Source organism: Natator depressus, chromosome 14 (genome assembly GCF_965152275.1).
Source record: "Natator depressus isolate rNatDep1 chromosome 14, rNatDep2.hap1, whole genome shotgun sequence".
NCBI classification, from domain to species: domain Eukaryota; kingdom Metazoa; phylum Chordata; order Testudines; family Cheloniidae; genus Natator; species Natator depressus.
Window position 1 is genome coordinate 34537722 of NC_134247.1, and position 15023 is coordinate 34552744.

The 15023-nt window shown below is 50.4% G+C and overlaps 1 protein-coding gene across 1 annotated transcript; it reads right to left on the bottom strand.

The window, feature by feature from the left end:
* Window positions 1-582: 582 nt before the first annotated feature.
* On the bottom strand, window positions 583-12219 carry LOC141998706 (uncharacterized). The gene is made up of 5 exons (XM_074971665.1): window positions 11966-12219; window positions 8519-8607; window positions 7823-7949; window positions 7100-7213; window positions 583-6737 (listed from the first exon to the last, which is right to left on the bottom strand). The coding sequence occupies exons 2-5, from the start codon at window positions 8540-8542 to the stop codon at window positions 5245-5247; spliced, it is 1758 nt and encodes a 585-aa protein (XP_074827766.1). The 5' UTR covers window positions 8543-8607; window positions 11966-12219; the 3' UTR covers window positions 583-5244.
* Window positions 12220-15023: the final 2804 nt, after the last annotated feature.

The window sequence follows — 15023 nt, forward strand, 5'->3', positions numbered from 1 at the left end:
GATTAACTTTTTTAATCACAATTATTTTTTAGTTAATTGCATGAGTTAACTGTGATTAATCGACAGCCCTAAAATAAACCATTAAAAACAACAACAAAGTTTTTTTTAAAAAAGCAAAATAGAAACAAATACAAAACACACTGAACTACAAAGTTCCCCTCCCCCTGGATCGGCTACAGGATTTGAATCGTCTCTTCGGATCCCCAACGCGCACCCCACCACGTCAGCTCTGGGAATACAGTAGTTGCTGTGCTGCGTGTGGATCAGCCACCAGCAGGGACAGGACACATGCTTTGCCAGTGGGTTACACAAGTATTTGCTAGTCATCAGTAGAACATTTTTGATCAGGACTCTCGGTTTCTATTGCTGGCTCCTCTGTGGTGGAGGCGTGAGGGAAGCTCCTTAAACAGTAAGGAGTGGGGGGGGGGGGGGCGGGGGGCCCGACACCGGCACCTGAACCATCACCCCTCCCCCTGCACTGCCCCTTTCCTGCCACCCCTTCCCCTCAAGCTCCCACTCTTGCAACGCCCCTTCCCCACGAGGCCCCACCCTTGCCTGCCCCTTCCTCCATGAGGCCCCCTCCCACTGTTCCTCACTCTTATGGCCAGTAAAAAGTCTTTTAAAAGTGTGGGGCCGTGGCCCCCCTATTCTGGTACCTCTGGTGTGGTGTAATGGTTAGCAACAGGAAAGCCAAAGAACATATATTTGACACTTTGAGACTAAAGCCAATGGGGATGAGTAGCTAATACCTGGGGCTTCCACACTAGAGACCCTAGTTCTAGTCCCCATTTTGACCTTGTGCAACTTCTCTGTTAACTTATTAGCACACTGGGCTGCAAAGGTGTCCAATACTAGATTGCATTCTAGGGCTGGAGATAAGAAGTTTTGGTCAGCCATAAGAGCTGGGAAGTGCCTGCAAACACAAACAGCACTCATTAGAAGTGAGATGATTTTTACTCACGGCTTCTGGCTTGTTTCACTGTACCACAGCCCACATGTTTTGTCCTTGTCATTGGAGAGCATCCCCACTCCCCCATCCCACTGTTCCACTAAGCAGTCTGGGAACTGTCTCATTGGCACAGTCAGCTGCAAGTCAAGTGGACTGAGGGATTCATCTCTCCAGCCTCCTCCTCAAAGCTCCTGGAGGCCACTTCTGTTGGCCAAAAGTAACTACATGTCACATGTTTCTGACTGATGACTACAATTCTCAGGCAATACGTTCACCAGCTAAAAAAAACCCAGCAGCAGTGAGATCCTCTGCCTGAGCTCATCCACCAGAGCGGACAGCCTCTGACTGCCAAGAAGCAGGAAGACTGACTGGTTAGAAGGAAATTTACAACCGTGTAACCAGTTAGCCTTACATACTCATGACAATGTGTCTCATCACAGCATGAGTCAGGATCTGTAACAATATTGTATCCGATTGCTCATGAAGTAACCAGCTGCTTCCCCAGCAGCATCTCTGCTCGGCACGCCTTTCCCATTGCAGTTGCAGCTCCTGTTCTGGTTCCAGAAGGCCACTCCCCAGATTCACTGTTCATCTGATCTCAAAGCCACTTTGCTGCAATAGACTCTTGGATGCAGTGCCTAGCCCTGAAAGAGCCGCAGAATGAAGGAGTGTGACTGATGGCTAGAAATCTCCAGCCATGCATTATCCAGCAAAACAGGAGCAGTACTGGCCTTCCTCTTAAAGAAAATAATTTCAGTTCACACCATCCAGCTGCAAAAACGTATGAATTCCACAGTGCAATGCATTAAATAGCTGCAACATTGTACCAGCTGTATGGCAGCCCTTGTAACTAACCACATCCCTGGCAAGTGCTCCATTCTCACCACAGCTGGAGTTCCCTTTCTGGTCCAGATGGCTGCTCCCCACAGTCACCCAGGCCCCCTCTGTCTGTCCCCAGATCTCCTCCTGAAGCCAGACTGGACAAGTGGCCTGAGAGCCTTGGGGCCTGGAGTTCTCTGGTTAGCCCATCCCCTGTACAGAGTAGGAGCCCTAGGGCCAGCTCCCTGCACATCCGCTGCCATCTGCAAAGAGCCAGGAGTCCACAAGAGCTGGGGAGACTGTGCAGGAAACCGAAGCAGTAGCCACCAGGCTAAGAACAAATGTGACAGCTGCCCTCTTGGCCAGCACACCCAGCCCTGAACCAGGGACCCCTACAGCTCTCTGTTTATCCCACACCCTGTGCAGTGCAGGACCCCTAGTGCAAGATCCCCTCACTCCCACTGCCCTTGGCTATTGGGCCCCAGCCCTCACCCAGGGGACAGGAGCTTGGTCTCCGTGGGCCAATGAGTCCCTGGTGTCTCTGCTGGGGCTGACAAAAAGGGAGAAAATCAGTGCGGGCCTTGCTAGGTATGGTTGTGTGAGATGGGGTCACCTGCCCCACTAGGGCCCAGGCTGAGATCCCAGCACATTCCAACCTGGCCCCCAAGCCACTATCAGATGGACATTCAGCCTCTGTATGCTGGTGCAGGAGGCATTGGGTCATTGCCCTGGGGGAAGTTGCTGGGGGAGGGAGATTTCCTGCTCACAGCCTCAATGGTCTGGTTTTACTTTAATTCCCCACCAGATAAGGAGACTGACAGAGATTGTGGGTGAGGGAGAAAGATTTGTGTCTGTTTCCTCATCCCTTCCTCCACATTCTTATTTACGTCACCAGAAAATGAGAACAGGCATTTGCATGGCATTTCTGTAGCTAGCACTGCAACGTATTTACATGCCAGATATGCTAAACATTCGTATGCCCCTTCATGCTTTGGCCACCGTTCCAGAGGATATGCTTCCATGCTGATGACACTTGTTAAAAAAATAATGCATTCATTAAATTTGTGATTAGAACCAGGGAATCCCTAGTGGAGAAGCTGGCCTAGGGAATGCAAGCAGAACTGTAGGGAGATGGGAGATGTGTCCAGTAGGTGAGCACAGAAAGCAGCTGTGTATTCAGAGACAGCCTGAGCATTTTAGAGCAGGCCTGAAAAATGACACACTTTCACTCCTGTCTACTTCTAAAGGGGAATCTACAAACCCCATACTGAGGTTTTTAGGGGGAGGGGAGCCCCTCCTGCCTGCAAGCAAGCAGCCTGATCACACCCCAACACAGCTGCCTCTACTACCAATAACAGAGGCAGGCTCCCACAGCTGCAACCAGTAAGGGAGACAAGACCTGCTATAAAAGGAGAGAGCACAGAGACAGTGGGCAGGCATGGGCAGAAAGGGCTGGGACAATGGAGTCCTCTTGCTATTGGGCTGTCTCTAGAGACACAGCCCAAAAGAACAGATGCAGACTGCTAGGCCTAATTAGATCCTAGGGGCCAACCGAAACAAGCCAATCGGGGGTAGTAGAGATCCCCTTGAAAGACCACATCAGGGACTGTGACATCACCATTATCAACTAACTCTGCACAGACTGACCTAGTGACTGGGGGGAGGGTCAGTGAGATGATAATCAGAAAAATTCTGTGCGTGTGTCCATCTGTTCCCTAAGCTTCCTTTCCCAGGTTCTGGCTGCAGATTTTCCCCAGACGCTTCACTCAAAAGCACACTGGTTCAGATGAAAACATAAAACAAGATTATTAACTACAGAAAAATCGAAGTTGATTATAAATTATATCAAACAGATCAAAGCAGATTACCTAGTAAATAAACAAAACCTCAAACTAAGCCTAAAAGACTAGAAAGTTTGGATATGAACTAACAATTTTTCATCCCGACTGATGATACAATCAGACTTACAGAGATGCTGAAGGCAAAAGCTGCACTTGCTTTGCAGCTTGAGCTCCCTACCCCTGTTCCAAGTCATTTTCTTTCGGAGCTTCTTTCAGGTCTTCACTCTCCCACTGCTGAACAACCACCAATGAGGTCACTCCCTGCCTTACATAGCTTTTCCATATGGCAGAAACCCTTTCTTTCAAACTTGGTTCCCAGACCAGTTTGTGGAAAAACACAGGTACCCAAAACAGAGATCAGCGTCATGTGGTCTGGTCATATACCCTTGCATACCTTGCTGAGTCATAGCACCCATTACTCATAGGCTGTCTGGAGCGTTCTCAGGAAGGCTCACCAGGTGGGGGATAAGATTCTCCCAAGGCCTATTGTTTCCCCTGATGGCCCATTACCTAATATAGGCCCTTCCCAACGCGCTGTCTAGACTGGAAGCATCTTGCCTAGTGCGTGTCACCCAAGTGTAACTACATTTGAAATAAAGATACATAGGCTTTGTCTACACTAGCAACTTCAAAGCACTGCCGCGGCTCTCCCAGCACTCTAAAAAAAAAACCAACCCCACAAGGGGCATAGCTAACAAGAGCGCTGAAACTTGCATCGCTCAAGGGGGAGCTTTTTCATACCCCTGAGTGAGAAAGTTTCAGCGCTGTAAAGTGACAGTGTAGACAAGGCCATAGTCACGATTCATAACTTCAGATACCAAAATGATACATGCATACAAATAGGATCCTCATATTCAGCAAATCAGAACTTTTCCAATGACACCTTACATGACCCATCTTGTACAAAATGCATCATAATTATGCCATAATAATATCATAGTAATGTTACTATGACGAATATGAGGTGTAGTGTCACAGGCAGTTTCTCTCTCCCTTCCCCCAGCAGGTTCCCAGGAGGCAGGAACGCCCATCAGTTCAGCAGCCAGGGCTGCAGCAGGGTGGAGGGGCTGACTGGGACTTCTCCTCCTCTGCCTGGGGTTTGCTTAGACCAGGCAAAGCCAGAGGGTCACTAATCAGCTGCTGCTGGAACCTGCCCCTAGAGGCAGGCAGTTGGAAACCTGGGAGCCAAATGCCACTGCTGTGTGTGGGAATTAGGAAATGGAGTTTTTACTGCGGCCAGCCCTAGTCAGGGCACTGAGAGAATTTCTCTCCAGTGTGGAGGAGTCTCTGATGTCCAATATGGTGTTAGCTCCAGCTGAAGCATATTCCATGCTAAGGACATCTGAGAGGCTCCTCCCTCTGTGGATTTGCTGATGCTTGATGCCCTGTAAGCACCAAATGAAGCTTCCCCCACATTCAAGCTCTTTCTTTTGTGAACTATCTGATGGGGAATAATGCGTGAGCTCAGACTGAATCTTTCCCTGGAGTTACTGAAGCTTTTCCCACAAACCAAGGGTTCTCTCTCTTATGTGGACTGTCTGATGTCAAGCAAGGTTTGATCTTCAATTGAAACTTTTTCCACAGTTAAAGCATTTATAGATTCTGGCCCATGTGGATTCTCAGATGTTTATGAAATTATGAGCTGGGACTGAAGCTTTTCCCTTCATCCAAGCATTTATGGGGTTTCTCTCTTGTGTGGATTCTCCCATGCTTAATAAGGCTTGAGCGCTGACTGAAACTTTTCCCACAGTCCAAGCATTTAAAGGGTTTCTCTCCCGTGTGAATTCTCCCATGCTTAATAAGGCTTGAACGCTGACTGAAACTGTTCCCACAGTCCAAACATTTAAAGGGTTTCTCTCCCGTGTGGATTCTCCCATGCTTAATAAGGCTTGAGTGCTGACTGAAACTGTTCCCACAGTCCAAACATTTAAAGGGTTTCTCTCCCGTGTGGATTCTTTCATGGCTAATAAGGCCTGAGGTCCGACTAAAACTTTTCCCACAGTCCAAGCATTTATAAGGTTTCTCCCCCGTGTGGGTTCTGTGATGTATAATAAGGGCTGATGGTGCACTGAAACTTTTCCCACACTCAAGGCATTTATATGGTCCCTCTCCTGAGTGGATTTTCCTATGGCTAATAAGGCCAGAGCTCTGACTGAAACTTTTCCCACAGTCCAAGCATTTATAAGGTTTCTCTCCCGTGTGGATTCTCCCATGCTTAATAAGGCTTGAGCTCTCACTGAAACTTTTCCCACAGTCCAAACATTTAAAGGGTTTCTCTCCCTTGTGGATTCTCCCATGTTTAATAAGGCTTGAGCGCTGACTGAAACTTTTCCCACAGTCCAAGCATTTTAAAGATTCCTCTCCCATGTGTGTTTTCTGATGTATAATAAGGGCTGATGGTGCACTGAAACTTTTCCCACACTCAAGGCATTTATATGGCTGCTCTCCTGTGTGGATTTTCCCATGGCTAGTAAGACCAGAGCTCTGACTGAAACTTTTCCCACAGTCCAAGCATTTATAAGGTTTCTCTCCAGTGTGGATTCTCTGATGTACAATAAGGGCTGATGGTGCACTGAAGCTTTTCCCACAATCAAAGCATTTATATGGCCTCTCTCCTGTGTGGATTCTCCTGTGGCAAATCAGGCCTGAGAGCTGACTGAAGCTTTTCCCACACTCAAGGCATTTATAGGGTCGCTCTCCTGTGTGGATTCTCCCGTGGCTAACAAGGCCTGAGTGCTGACTAAAAGTTTTCCTACACTTCAAGCATTCATAGGGTCTCTCTCCTGTGTGGATTCTCCCATGCTTTATAAAGCCAGACAGCCGACTGAAGCTTTTCCCACAGTCCAAGCATTTATAGGATCTCTTTTTTTTGTGATTTGTCTGCAGGGCTGTGGTTTCCTTGGGACCATTGCCTCCTCTCCCACATTCAATGGATTCATCCACTTTCTTCCTTGGGCTGTTTCCCAGCTTTCTCTCTGACCTGTGCCAATTACTCCAGGCTTTTCTCTGTTCCAAGCACTGGGAAAAATTACTGTCAGATCTCAAAATGGTCCACTGCATTTCCACTTGCTCAGGACCTTCCTGCTGTGGATTCCCCTCCTCCTTCTCACTCACTGTCTTGTCACCTGCTGGAGGAGAGAGAGAATCCAGTCAGGAGTCATTGCCTGGGCTGGTCAAAAGGACAGAAAGGGGAACAGCAAAGAGGGAAAACACAATACAGTAACTGTTGGGGAGACTGAGAAACTGGATTCTGACTCCACATCCCATCCAAACACTCACAGGGAAGTGAAGTCAGGGAGAAAACTCCTTACAGCTAACAGGGTGGGTGGGAAGCCATGAGCGATATCTGCCATGATGATATGACACCTCCTGACCACAACCTGACCTGGGTGAGATGAGGCAGAACTGAGGGGGCTCACAGCACATTTTGGAGATTTTCAGTTTTTTCCTTCATTTGCCAGCTTCTGTGTCAGTATCACGGACTCCTCACCTGTGTGGGTGTCTCTTGGGATCTTCCTTTCCTCAGAGGCTTGGAGATCCGGAACCCATGGCTCTTCCCCTGCTTCCAGCTGGGTGATCAGGTCAGGTTTGGGAATGGGGAGTCCTACTCAGGGGGTGAAATCAGGCATGAGCAGAGTGCATGGAGGATTGGTGGAATATTTATCACAAAGGGCACATCTTGAGTTTAACCTGACCCCATGATTTGCTGGGGGGTTGTGGGATCTGAACAGATGGGAACATGGTCACTGAACCCCCTTGGAATCAGGCGGTGTCTGGAGGGGAGGGAGAGTTGTCACACCCTCACTAGGAGTTTTCAGGATCTGTGTGCTCTGGGGGACTTGCTGAGGCACATGCAGCTCTGATGTTAACCCCCTGCCTCTGTTTAAACCTCAGAGCCCTCCCCACATATGGAGCTAGTCCCATGAAGAAAGATACAGAGAACCTGTTTGAAGTGAGAATTAATGCAGAGAGGATAATACTCTGCTTCTGCCCCCATGACAGCTGGAGGGATGGAGATGAATTAGCATGTCCATTAGCTCCATGAATCCCTTATCCCATTGGAGGGGGTTTGGAGGTGAACGGTTCTCTAACCCTGGAGCTGTGGACTACGTGACCCATTCCCCTCTAATGTAACTGACCAGGGAAGAACCTGACCAGGTGCAGAAATACAGGGCCCCATGGCTTCAATAGCTGAGAGGACAGGAATCCTTACCCAGTGAGGTCACATTCTCATAATTCTCCTGCATGACGTCCCTGTAGAGGGCTCTCTGACCGGGGCCCAGCAGAGCCCCCTGCCCCTCCGTGAAGTACACAGCCACCTCCTCGAAGGTCACTGGGATCTGAAACAACAGGTGCTCCCCACTCAGTGCCTGCTGCCCCAGCCACAATCCCACTATTCATGGGGTAAGAAGCCCGAAAATAGGACAGCTCTGGGAGGGCCAGAGGAGCAGAATCCCACCCCTACCCTGCTCAGAGTGGCCAGGAGGTTCCAGGGAACAGAGAGAAGGTGAGAGCTCCTTGTCCCTCCCAGCAGACGGAGGAGGGCAGGGTCTTCTTATTTATCACCCACCTACTACGCACAAGCTGATGTGGGAAGCAGAGCTCTGGGCAGGGGACAGGGACAGGAATCCCAGCACCTTCCCTTTGTATTTCACCGCAGTCTCTGCCTAGTGGGTTCAGACTCCAGCACTCTGGTCTGTTTTCCCAGCCCCATCCAGGGGGTTGTTTCCTGTTTCGGAAATGGGGGAATGTTCACCCCGCCAATGGACCTGTTAATAAATCAGGTCCTAGGCTGAGCATGTCCCAGCAGGTTTAACACACCCTGTCCCTTCCCTGCCTCACCCTGTTTGTTTCTGCCCCTCCCCCTCTACAGCAATCCTCCCCACCAGCTCCCCCCAGAATCCCCTACCTGAGCTGGATCCACCACATCCATTTCCCTTCCCTGTCCCCTAGGAAGATGGGATGATCTGGAGCAAAACGGGGTTGTTATTCTGCAGCCTGTCAGGGTGAGAAGGGAAATTGGGGAGGTTTCTGAATTAGCGTTAGTCCCTTTCACACCCCGATTCCCCCCACGCTCTTTCCCTGCAGACAGACACTCTAGACTCCGCCATGCTGGGAAAACCCTCAGTTACCTTATTACAATGAAGACCTGATCTCCCTGCCCCCTGGGACTAAACCCATGAGACACTTTTAAACCCTCCCAGGAACAGAGTCTCTGAGCCAAATGCTAGAAAAGAGCAGAATCAAAGATGCTGATTTGGGGGATCCCCCCTGACACTGTCCCCAGGGCAACACATTCCCCAGCAGCACAGGGACTAGGCAGAGGCAGGAACTGGCTTTTCCTCTCTCTGCTCCTCACCTTCTCTTCAGGAAAGTCAACCTGCCCCAGGGTGCTGCAGAGAATGGAGCTGGGCAGGGCAGGGAGCTTGGAACCTCCCTCCCCACTTATTGCTCCTGCTGCCCCTGCCAGTCTCTCCACTCTCCCTTCTGCATGGAAGAACTGGTTATTGTCCTGCCATTCCTGTTGGTGCTTCCTCTCCAGTAGTTACTGCCACTGCTAACAGTGTGCGCCTGGGTGTGTCGGGGGCAGCAGACACCTTGGAGCAGAGCTGGGGCAGAGCAGGCACCATCTCTGCAGAGTCACTTTCCTGCCTATAGGTCTCTTTCATCACCTGCACTCTCTGGCTCAGGAGTTGATGCCAGCAGAGCCCAGGGCTGCCCTAGAGGGCTAGTTCCAGCCACAGGAGAAAGTCCCCCCTCGGCTGGACACAGAGGGGCTTTAATGATGGTCTGTCCCAGCACAGACCCCGCTGGGGAGCAGCAGCTGCTCAGTCTGGACTCCCAGATCACAATGGAGGCAGCATCATGTGCCCCAGGAAGCTCAGCCAGCTCTAGGGTTCCAGTATCCTTAGTACAAAGAGAGAGACTGACACCGGCCTCTTTGGCCTTAGCAATTACCAGAGCCCTCTGGTGGTGGCAGCTAATAACCAAGCCTCCCTGTGCTGCCCCTGCAGCCCCCAGGGACAGTCAGGCCAATGTTGATTTCATTTGCCCACCTGGACTCATAGTGGAGTCAGAGGTAGATGAGCCATCTCTGAGAAGTCCCTCTGGGGAGAGAAGAGGTGGGATGCTCCCTGGGCCCTGAAGTTCATAATAACTCTTCAAGTCCAACGGCAAAGGTTAATGGCTCCCCAACCTTCGCCTCTTAGACAGGCCTCCTCCCACCACTCCCAGCCCCTGGGGCAGCTCCTCCCTCCAGTTGCCGCACTTGAGGCAGGGTTCATGATCCAAGCTCCCTTCCTCAGTGAAGCCACCTGCAGGACTCCCTCCCAGCCTCCTCCGGGCACTGTCTGATACCCACCCCCAACCCCAGATAGATACGTTTCTCTCATATGTATACCTTGATCCTAGACATCAACTCCCACTGTCAGCAGAGGACAAAGTCAAGGCAAAATTTCATTACACCAAAACATGGATAAAGATGGAAATGTTTGAGTCAGAAATAATGATATCACAGAACCAATGTCAGACACGTCTGAAATTGAAAGATGAATTGGAACTTATGCTGAATTCTTGTGAAATCTCTAAAAAGGAAGCGATATCTGGACGAAGGAAAGCCCAAAAAAGGATTGGGCCAATTCCTGATTCATTCGCAGATGGACCACATCTCCACAAGAAAGAAAACATACCGAACTACTGGGAACATCTGAAAAATGTCACGCCCAAGCTAAATCAACTAGCAACTGGCAGTTCCAGCAACACAAGTGAGCGTCGAAATAAAATTTCCAAGCCTCAAATGTATCCTTTCACTGCAGAGGTCCAATATGACAAAGCAAATGTTTAAATATTTTTTTTAGATTTCTCAAACAGATTGTTTAGGAAAAATAATCATGTATATTTGACAACATAAAAACACATGAAAAACTCATGTAAAGCTAGTTACTAAATACATAAATAATCAAAAATCAAAACAGTTTCCATTTTAAGTTGCAGCTCTTTCTTGGATTTACCTCTACTAAGATTGAAATAGGATTTAAACCGGTAACTGAACTTCTATTTTTGTTTCTTTGGGTGGCTTGAACCAGAAATGAAACCGAACCTACTGAATGGAACTGAACCTGAATCAAACCAAAACAAATACCAGTTGGATTCCTTGCCTGCTGTTGCTAACAGTGACTCTGGTTTGACACAGAAATCAGAGCAGGAACCTGTTCAGTCCTGTCAGCCCCAAACATTTATCATTCAGGAGTCAGACCCCCCAAATAATGAGACTGTCTTAAAAAAACCCAAGACTAAGGGCCTGTCTACACTACCGTTGGAGATCGGCAACTTCAGCTACATGAATAACGTAGCTGAAGTCAAGGTACTTAGATCTGCTTACCGTGGTGTGTCGATGGGAGACACTCTCCCATCAATTTCCCTTGTGCTTCTCCTTGAGGTGGAGTACCGGAGTCAACAGGAGAGTGATCGGCGGTCGATTTATCGCATACTAGATGCGATAAATCCACCCCCTGCTGAATTGATCACTGCCCCGTCTATCCGGCTGGTAGTGAAGACATGCCCTAAATTAGGAGCAGGGAGTCTGTGCGCGCACATGGGGGTGGGGGCGAAAGTGTAATATTTGCCTTGTAAATTCGGAATCTGTAGGGGGAAGTCCACTGCGCCCTGCTTGTTTAACCATTACTAGGGAAAAAGATTCCCCACTGACTGCTGGGCGGGGCAGCCCCATCCCCCTTTCCTACCCCATGGGCTGGGGGAGCTGCCATTATATCTCTCACCATCCCTCTCCTATCCTCTGGCTCTCCCTTCCCCAGCTGGTCTCTGCTTGCTCTCATATTCTCCCTCCAGCTTCCCCAGTCACCTCTCCCCATATCTCGCCTTTTCCTTCCCTTTATCCCCCCCACTCAGAGTTTCCCTCTGTTCCAGCTCTGTTCCCCTGAGCCCCAGAATCCTCCCCCTTCTTCCTGTGTGTTCCCTCAGCCTCCCTTCAGCAGCCCCACATCCCCATGGCCCTAACCCCCCTGTATCCCTGTCCACCCCCCCCATCCTGCCCCCTGCAACCCTGTTCACCCCTTCCTACCCACTCACACATCCCTGTTCACCCCTTAATGCCCTCTGGCTCTCAGAGCCCTCTGCCCCTCTTCAGTCCCCTTCTGGCTCCCCACATGTTGCTGTCCCACCCCTAATCCCTCCCACTCAGGGCAAACCATGGGAGCTGGCAGGCAGCTTTCCTCTGCCCAATGCAGGGAATCGCGGCCAGCCCAGCTGGAAGCAGCCTGGGGCATCCCCCTGCCCCTGCAGACAGGCTGCTCCGGGGGCAGCGCTCCCTGGGGAGGGGGAGAAGGGCAGGTCTCACCTTCTGTACACGTGGGGCACTGCCTGGGAGCAGGGCCCTGGGTCCCAGTAGGGGGGTCGGGACAGGCTGGGGTCTGTCCTGGGAGAGTCTCTCGAGGAGCAGCAGGAATGTTCCTCCCTCGATAGGAAACCTCCCCCGCCTGCAGCCAGGGCTCTGGGGCCCCCAGCGGCGGCAGCAGCCGAGGTCCTGGGGTCTGGCAAGGAAGGTGGGTCGCAGCGTAACAGAGTCACTGCAGAGACGGCAATTCCCTTCCTGCGGCCAGGCTGCGTGACCCCGGGGATGGCTCCGCCCGGCGCCTCCTGGGTCCTAGCGAGATCGATTGCACTAGGTTTGGCCTGCGTGTGTGTGTCTGTTATTGTTATTATTTATTGTACTGTCATCCCCTGACCCACCGATGGGGGGGGATAGAGGTCAATTGCCCAGGGGCCCGGTGATTTAAAAGGGCCCGGGAAGATGGGATAGTTATGTATTTTTTTAAATAAAAATTAAGATTAAAAAAGACCATCCCCCCTGCCCCAGACCCTCCCTCTCTGGAGAGCCACATTCGCTAGGAATAGGCAGCTCCTCTCAGCATTAAGGAGGCATGATGCATAGAAGGCCCCCTGTCAATGGGCGGACAGAGAGGAGCCATCCAGACTGGACGTCTATGAAGACACTGGATTTTTCCCAAGAGTTTCCAGTATTAACCCAGTGTGATGTGATCCTGGGGTGCAGCTTGGGACCATGGGACTGCTGTGCCCCCTGAACTCTCTCCAGCCTGGGCTGTCTCTCACAGTGCCTTGCTAGTGACCAGCAGCCAACCTCTCCAGGTGCTGTTGTCACTCAGCACAACCGCATATGGAGCCCCACCCCCAGCTAGATTGCAGGAATACTCTCAGAGCCACTCATGAAACACACAGAGAGGCACCACCCAGATCCCAGCACTGTACCCCAGGAATATACCGCCCTGCACTGCTCAAGATAAATTTATTAATTGGGTCACCACTTCATCAATGGAAAGTGGACATACACCAGCCTTTGTAAAACCTGAGCAGGTTTACCACACACACTTCATACAAACTCACCGGTAAAGATAAACAGTAAAAGAAGTTTATTGACTATAAGGATAGAATTTAAATGACTATAAGTGATAGGCAAAAAATCAGCATAGTTACCAAAATAAAATAAAATATAAGCACGCAGTCTAAACTCTCAACTCTATTAGAATGGGCAACAACTAGATCAAGCAGTTTTTCTCACCCCACTGGATATTGCAGTCCATAGTACACAGATTTCACCCTTGAAATCTGGGCCAGTCCCCTCAGTTGGAATTTTCAGTCTTCTCAGTGTCCTGGTTGCTCGCAGCGTAGGTGGGTGAAGGAGAAAGGCCAAGCATCATGTGGCTACTGTGTTCTGTTTTATACCCTCAGTTCCATGCGCTTGGGGAGCACAAGTCCAGGCATGTCTGGGGGCATTGCTGAGTCTCTATGCAAGGTTGAGCAATTCCCCTCATATGGCCTCATGCAGGTGAGTCATTGAATTGCAGCTCCCTTGCTGGACAATGGCTGGTGAAGTCTGTTCAAGAGCACCCACCCAGGTGTTGGTTACCTCCCTTGTCATAGTAGCTCCATGGAGACAATCTGGGCGCCTCCCAAATCCACAGCATGTTTTAGTGACAACCATACAGCACATTCTCATAACTTCATATGCCTTAATGATATACATATTTAGAAAGAAAAATGATTTTCAGCAGATCATAGCCTTTCCCCTGACACCTTACAAGGCATGCCTTGTAAGGGAAAATCACAATGATATAAAAATGAGGAATGTGGGGGTCACAGGATGCTCCCCCAAGGTATAGAATGTCATACCGGGATATGGGGGTGATGGGTTCTTGGTCCTACAGAAGCTGCCCAGAACCCAGAGAGCGAGAGGACATGTTTTCCGGTGACACTGACTGTGGCGGGATTCACTCTGGTAAGAGATTGATCCAGGAAGCAGTTTGTAAGCTGTGGTCTCTTTTCTCCACAGCATGTTCACAGCTTGCTAGCACAGGGTTGAGCTGCAAGGTCTGCTTCCCTAGTTCGGGCTGTGGAGTTGTCAGTGGTATGCCACCAGGTTCCTCTGGTTACCAGGAGGAAACACAAGGAGAAGGGTACAAGATGGGAAGCCTCCCGATTCATACTGAGAAAGTAGGACAATTGGCTAGTTATCTTAGGTACATGTACACGAACACAAGAAGCCTGGGAAACAAACAGGAAGAATTGGAAGTCCTGGCACAATCAAGGAACTACGATATGATTGGAATAACAGAAACTTGGTGGGGCAGTTCACATGACTGGAGCACCGTCATGGATGGGTATAAACTGTTCAGGAAGGACAGGTAGGGGAGGAAAGGTGGAGGAGTTGCATTGTATGTAAGGGAGTGGTATGATTGCTCAGAGCTCCAGTTTGAAACTGGAGAAAAGCCTGCTGAGAGTCTTTGGGTTAAGTTTAGAGCAGCAAGGGTGATGTCGTGGAGGGCGTGTGCTATAGACCACTGGATCAGAAGGATGAGGTAGACGAGGCTTTCTTCGGACAACTAACTGAAGTTTCCAGATCACAGGTCCTGGTTCTAATGGGGGACTTCAATCACCCTGACATTTGCTGGGAGAGCAATACAGCAATGCACAGACAATCCAGGAAGTTTTTGGAGAGTGTTGGGGACAACTTCCTGGTACAAGTGCTGGAGGAACCGACTAGGGGCTGTGCTCCTCTTCAGTACCAGGTTTACCATGGCGCCGGGCCCAGGCTCCAAAGGGGCCCTGGCCTGGCCCGCTCTGCTTGGGCTGCAGTCCAAGGCCCCGCCAGCTCTTTTCCGCCCCCCGCCCAGTGCTCTCTCCTGCCGGGGCAGAAGCTTGGTCCTGCCAGCTCCTAGGGCTCCTGCTGCAGGGCAGGCTTCGCCTGCACCCACCGGCAGCCAAGCTCCCCCCTCCCCCGCCTCTTCCCCAAAGTGTGCTGCATTCCTGCCCCTTCCCCTACCAGCACTTTCCATGCTGCTGAACAGCTGTTTGCTGGTGCTCCTGGAGGGAGGGGGAGG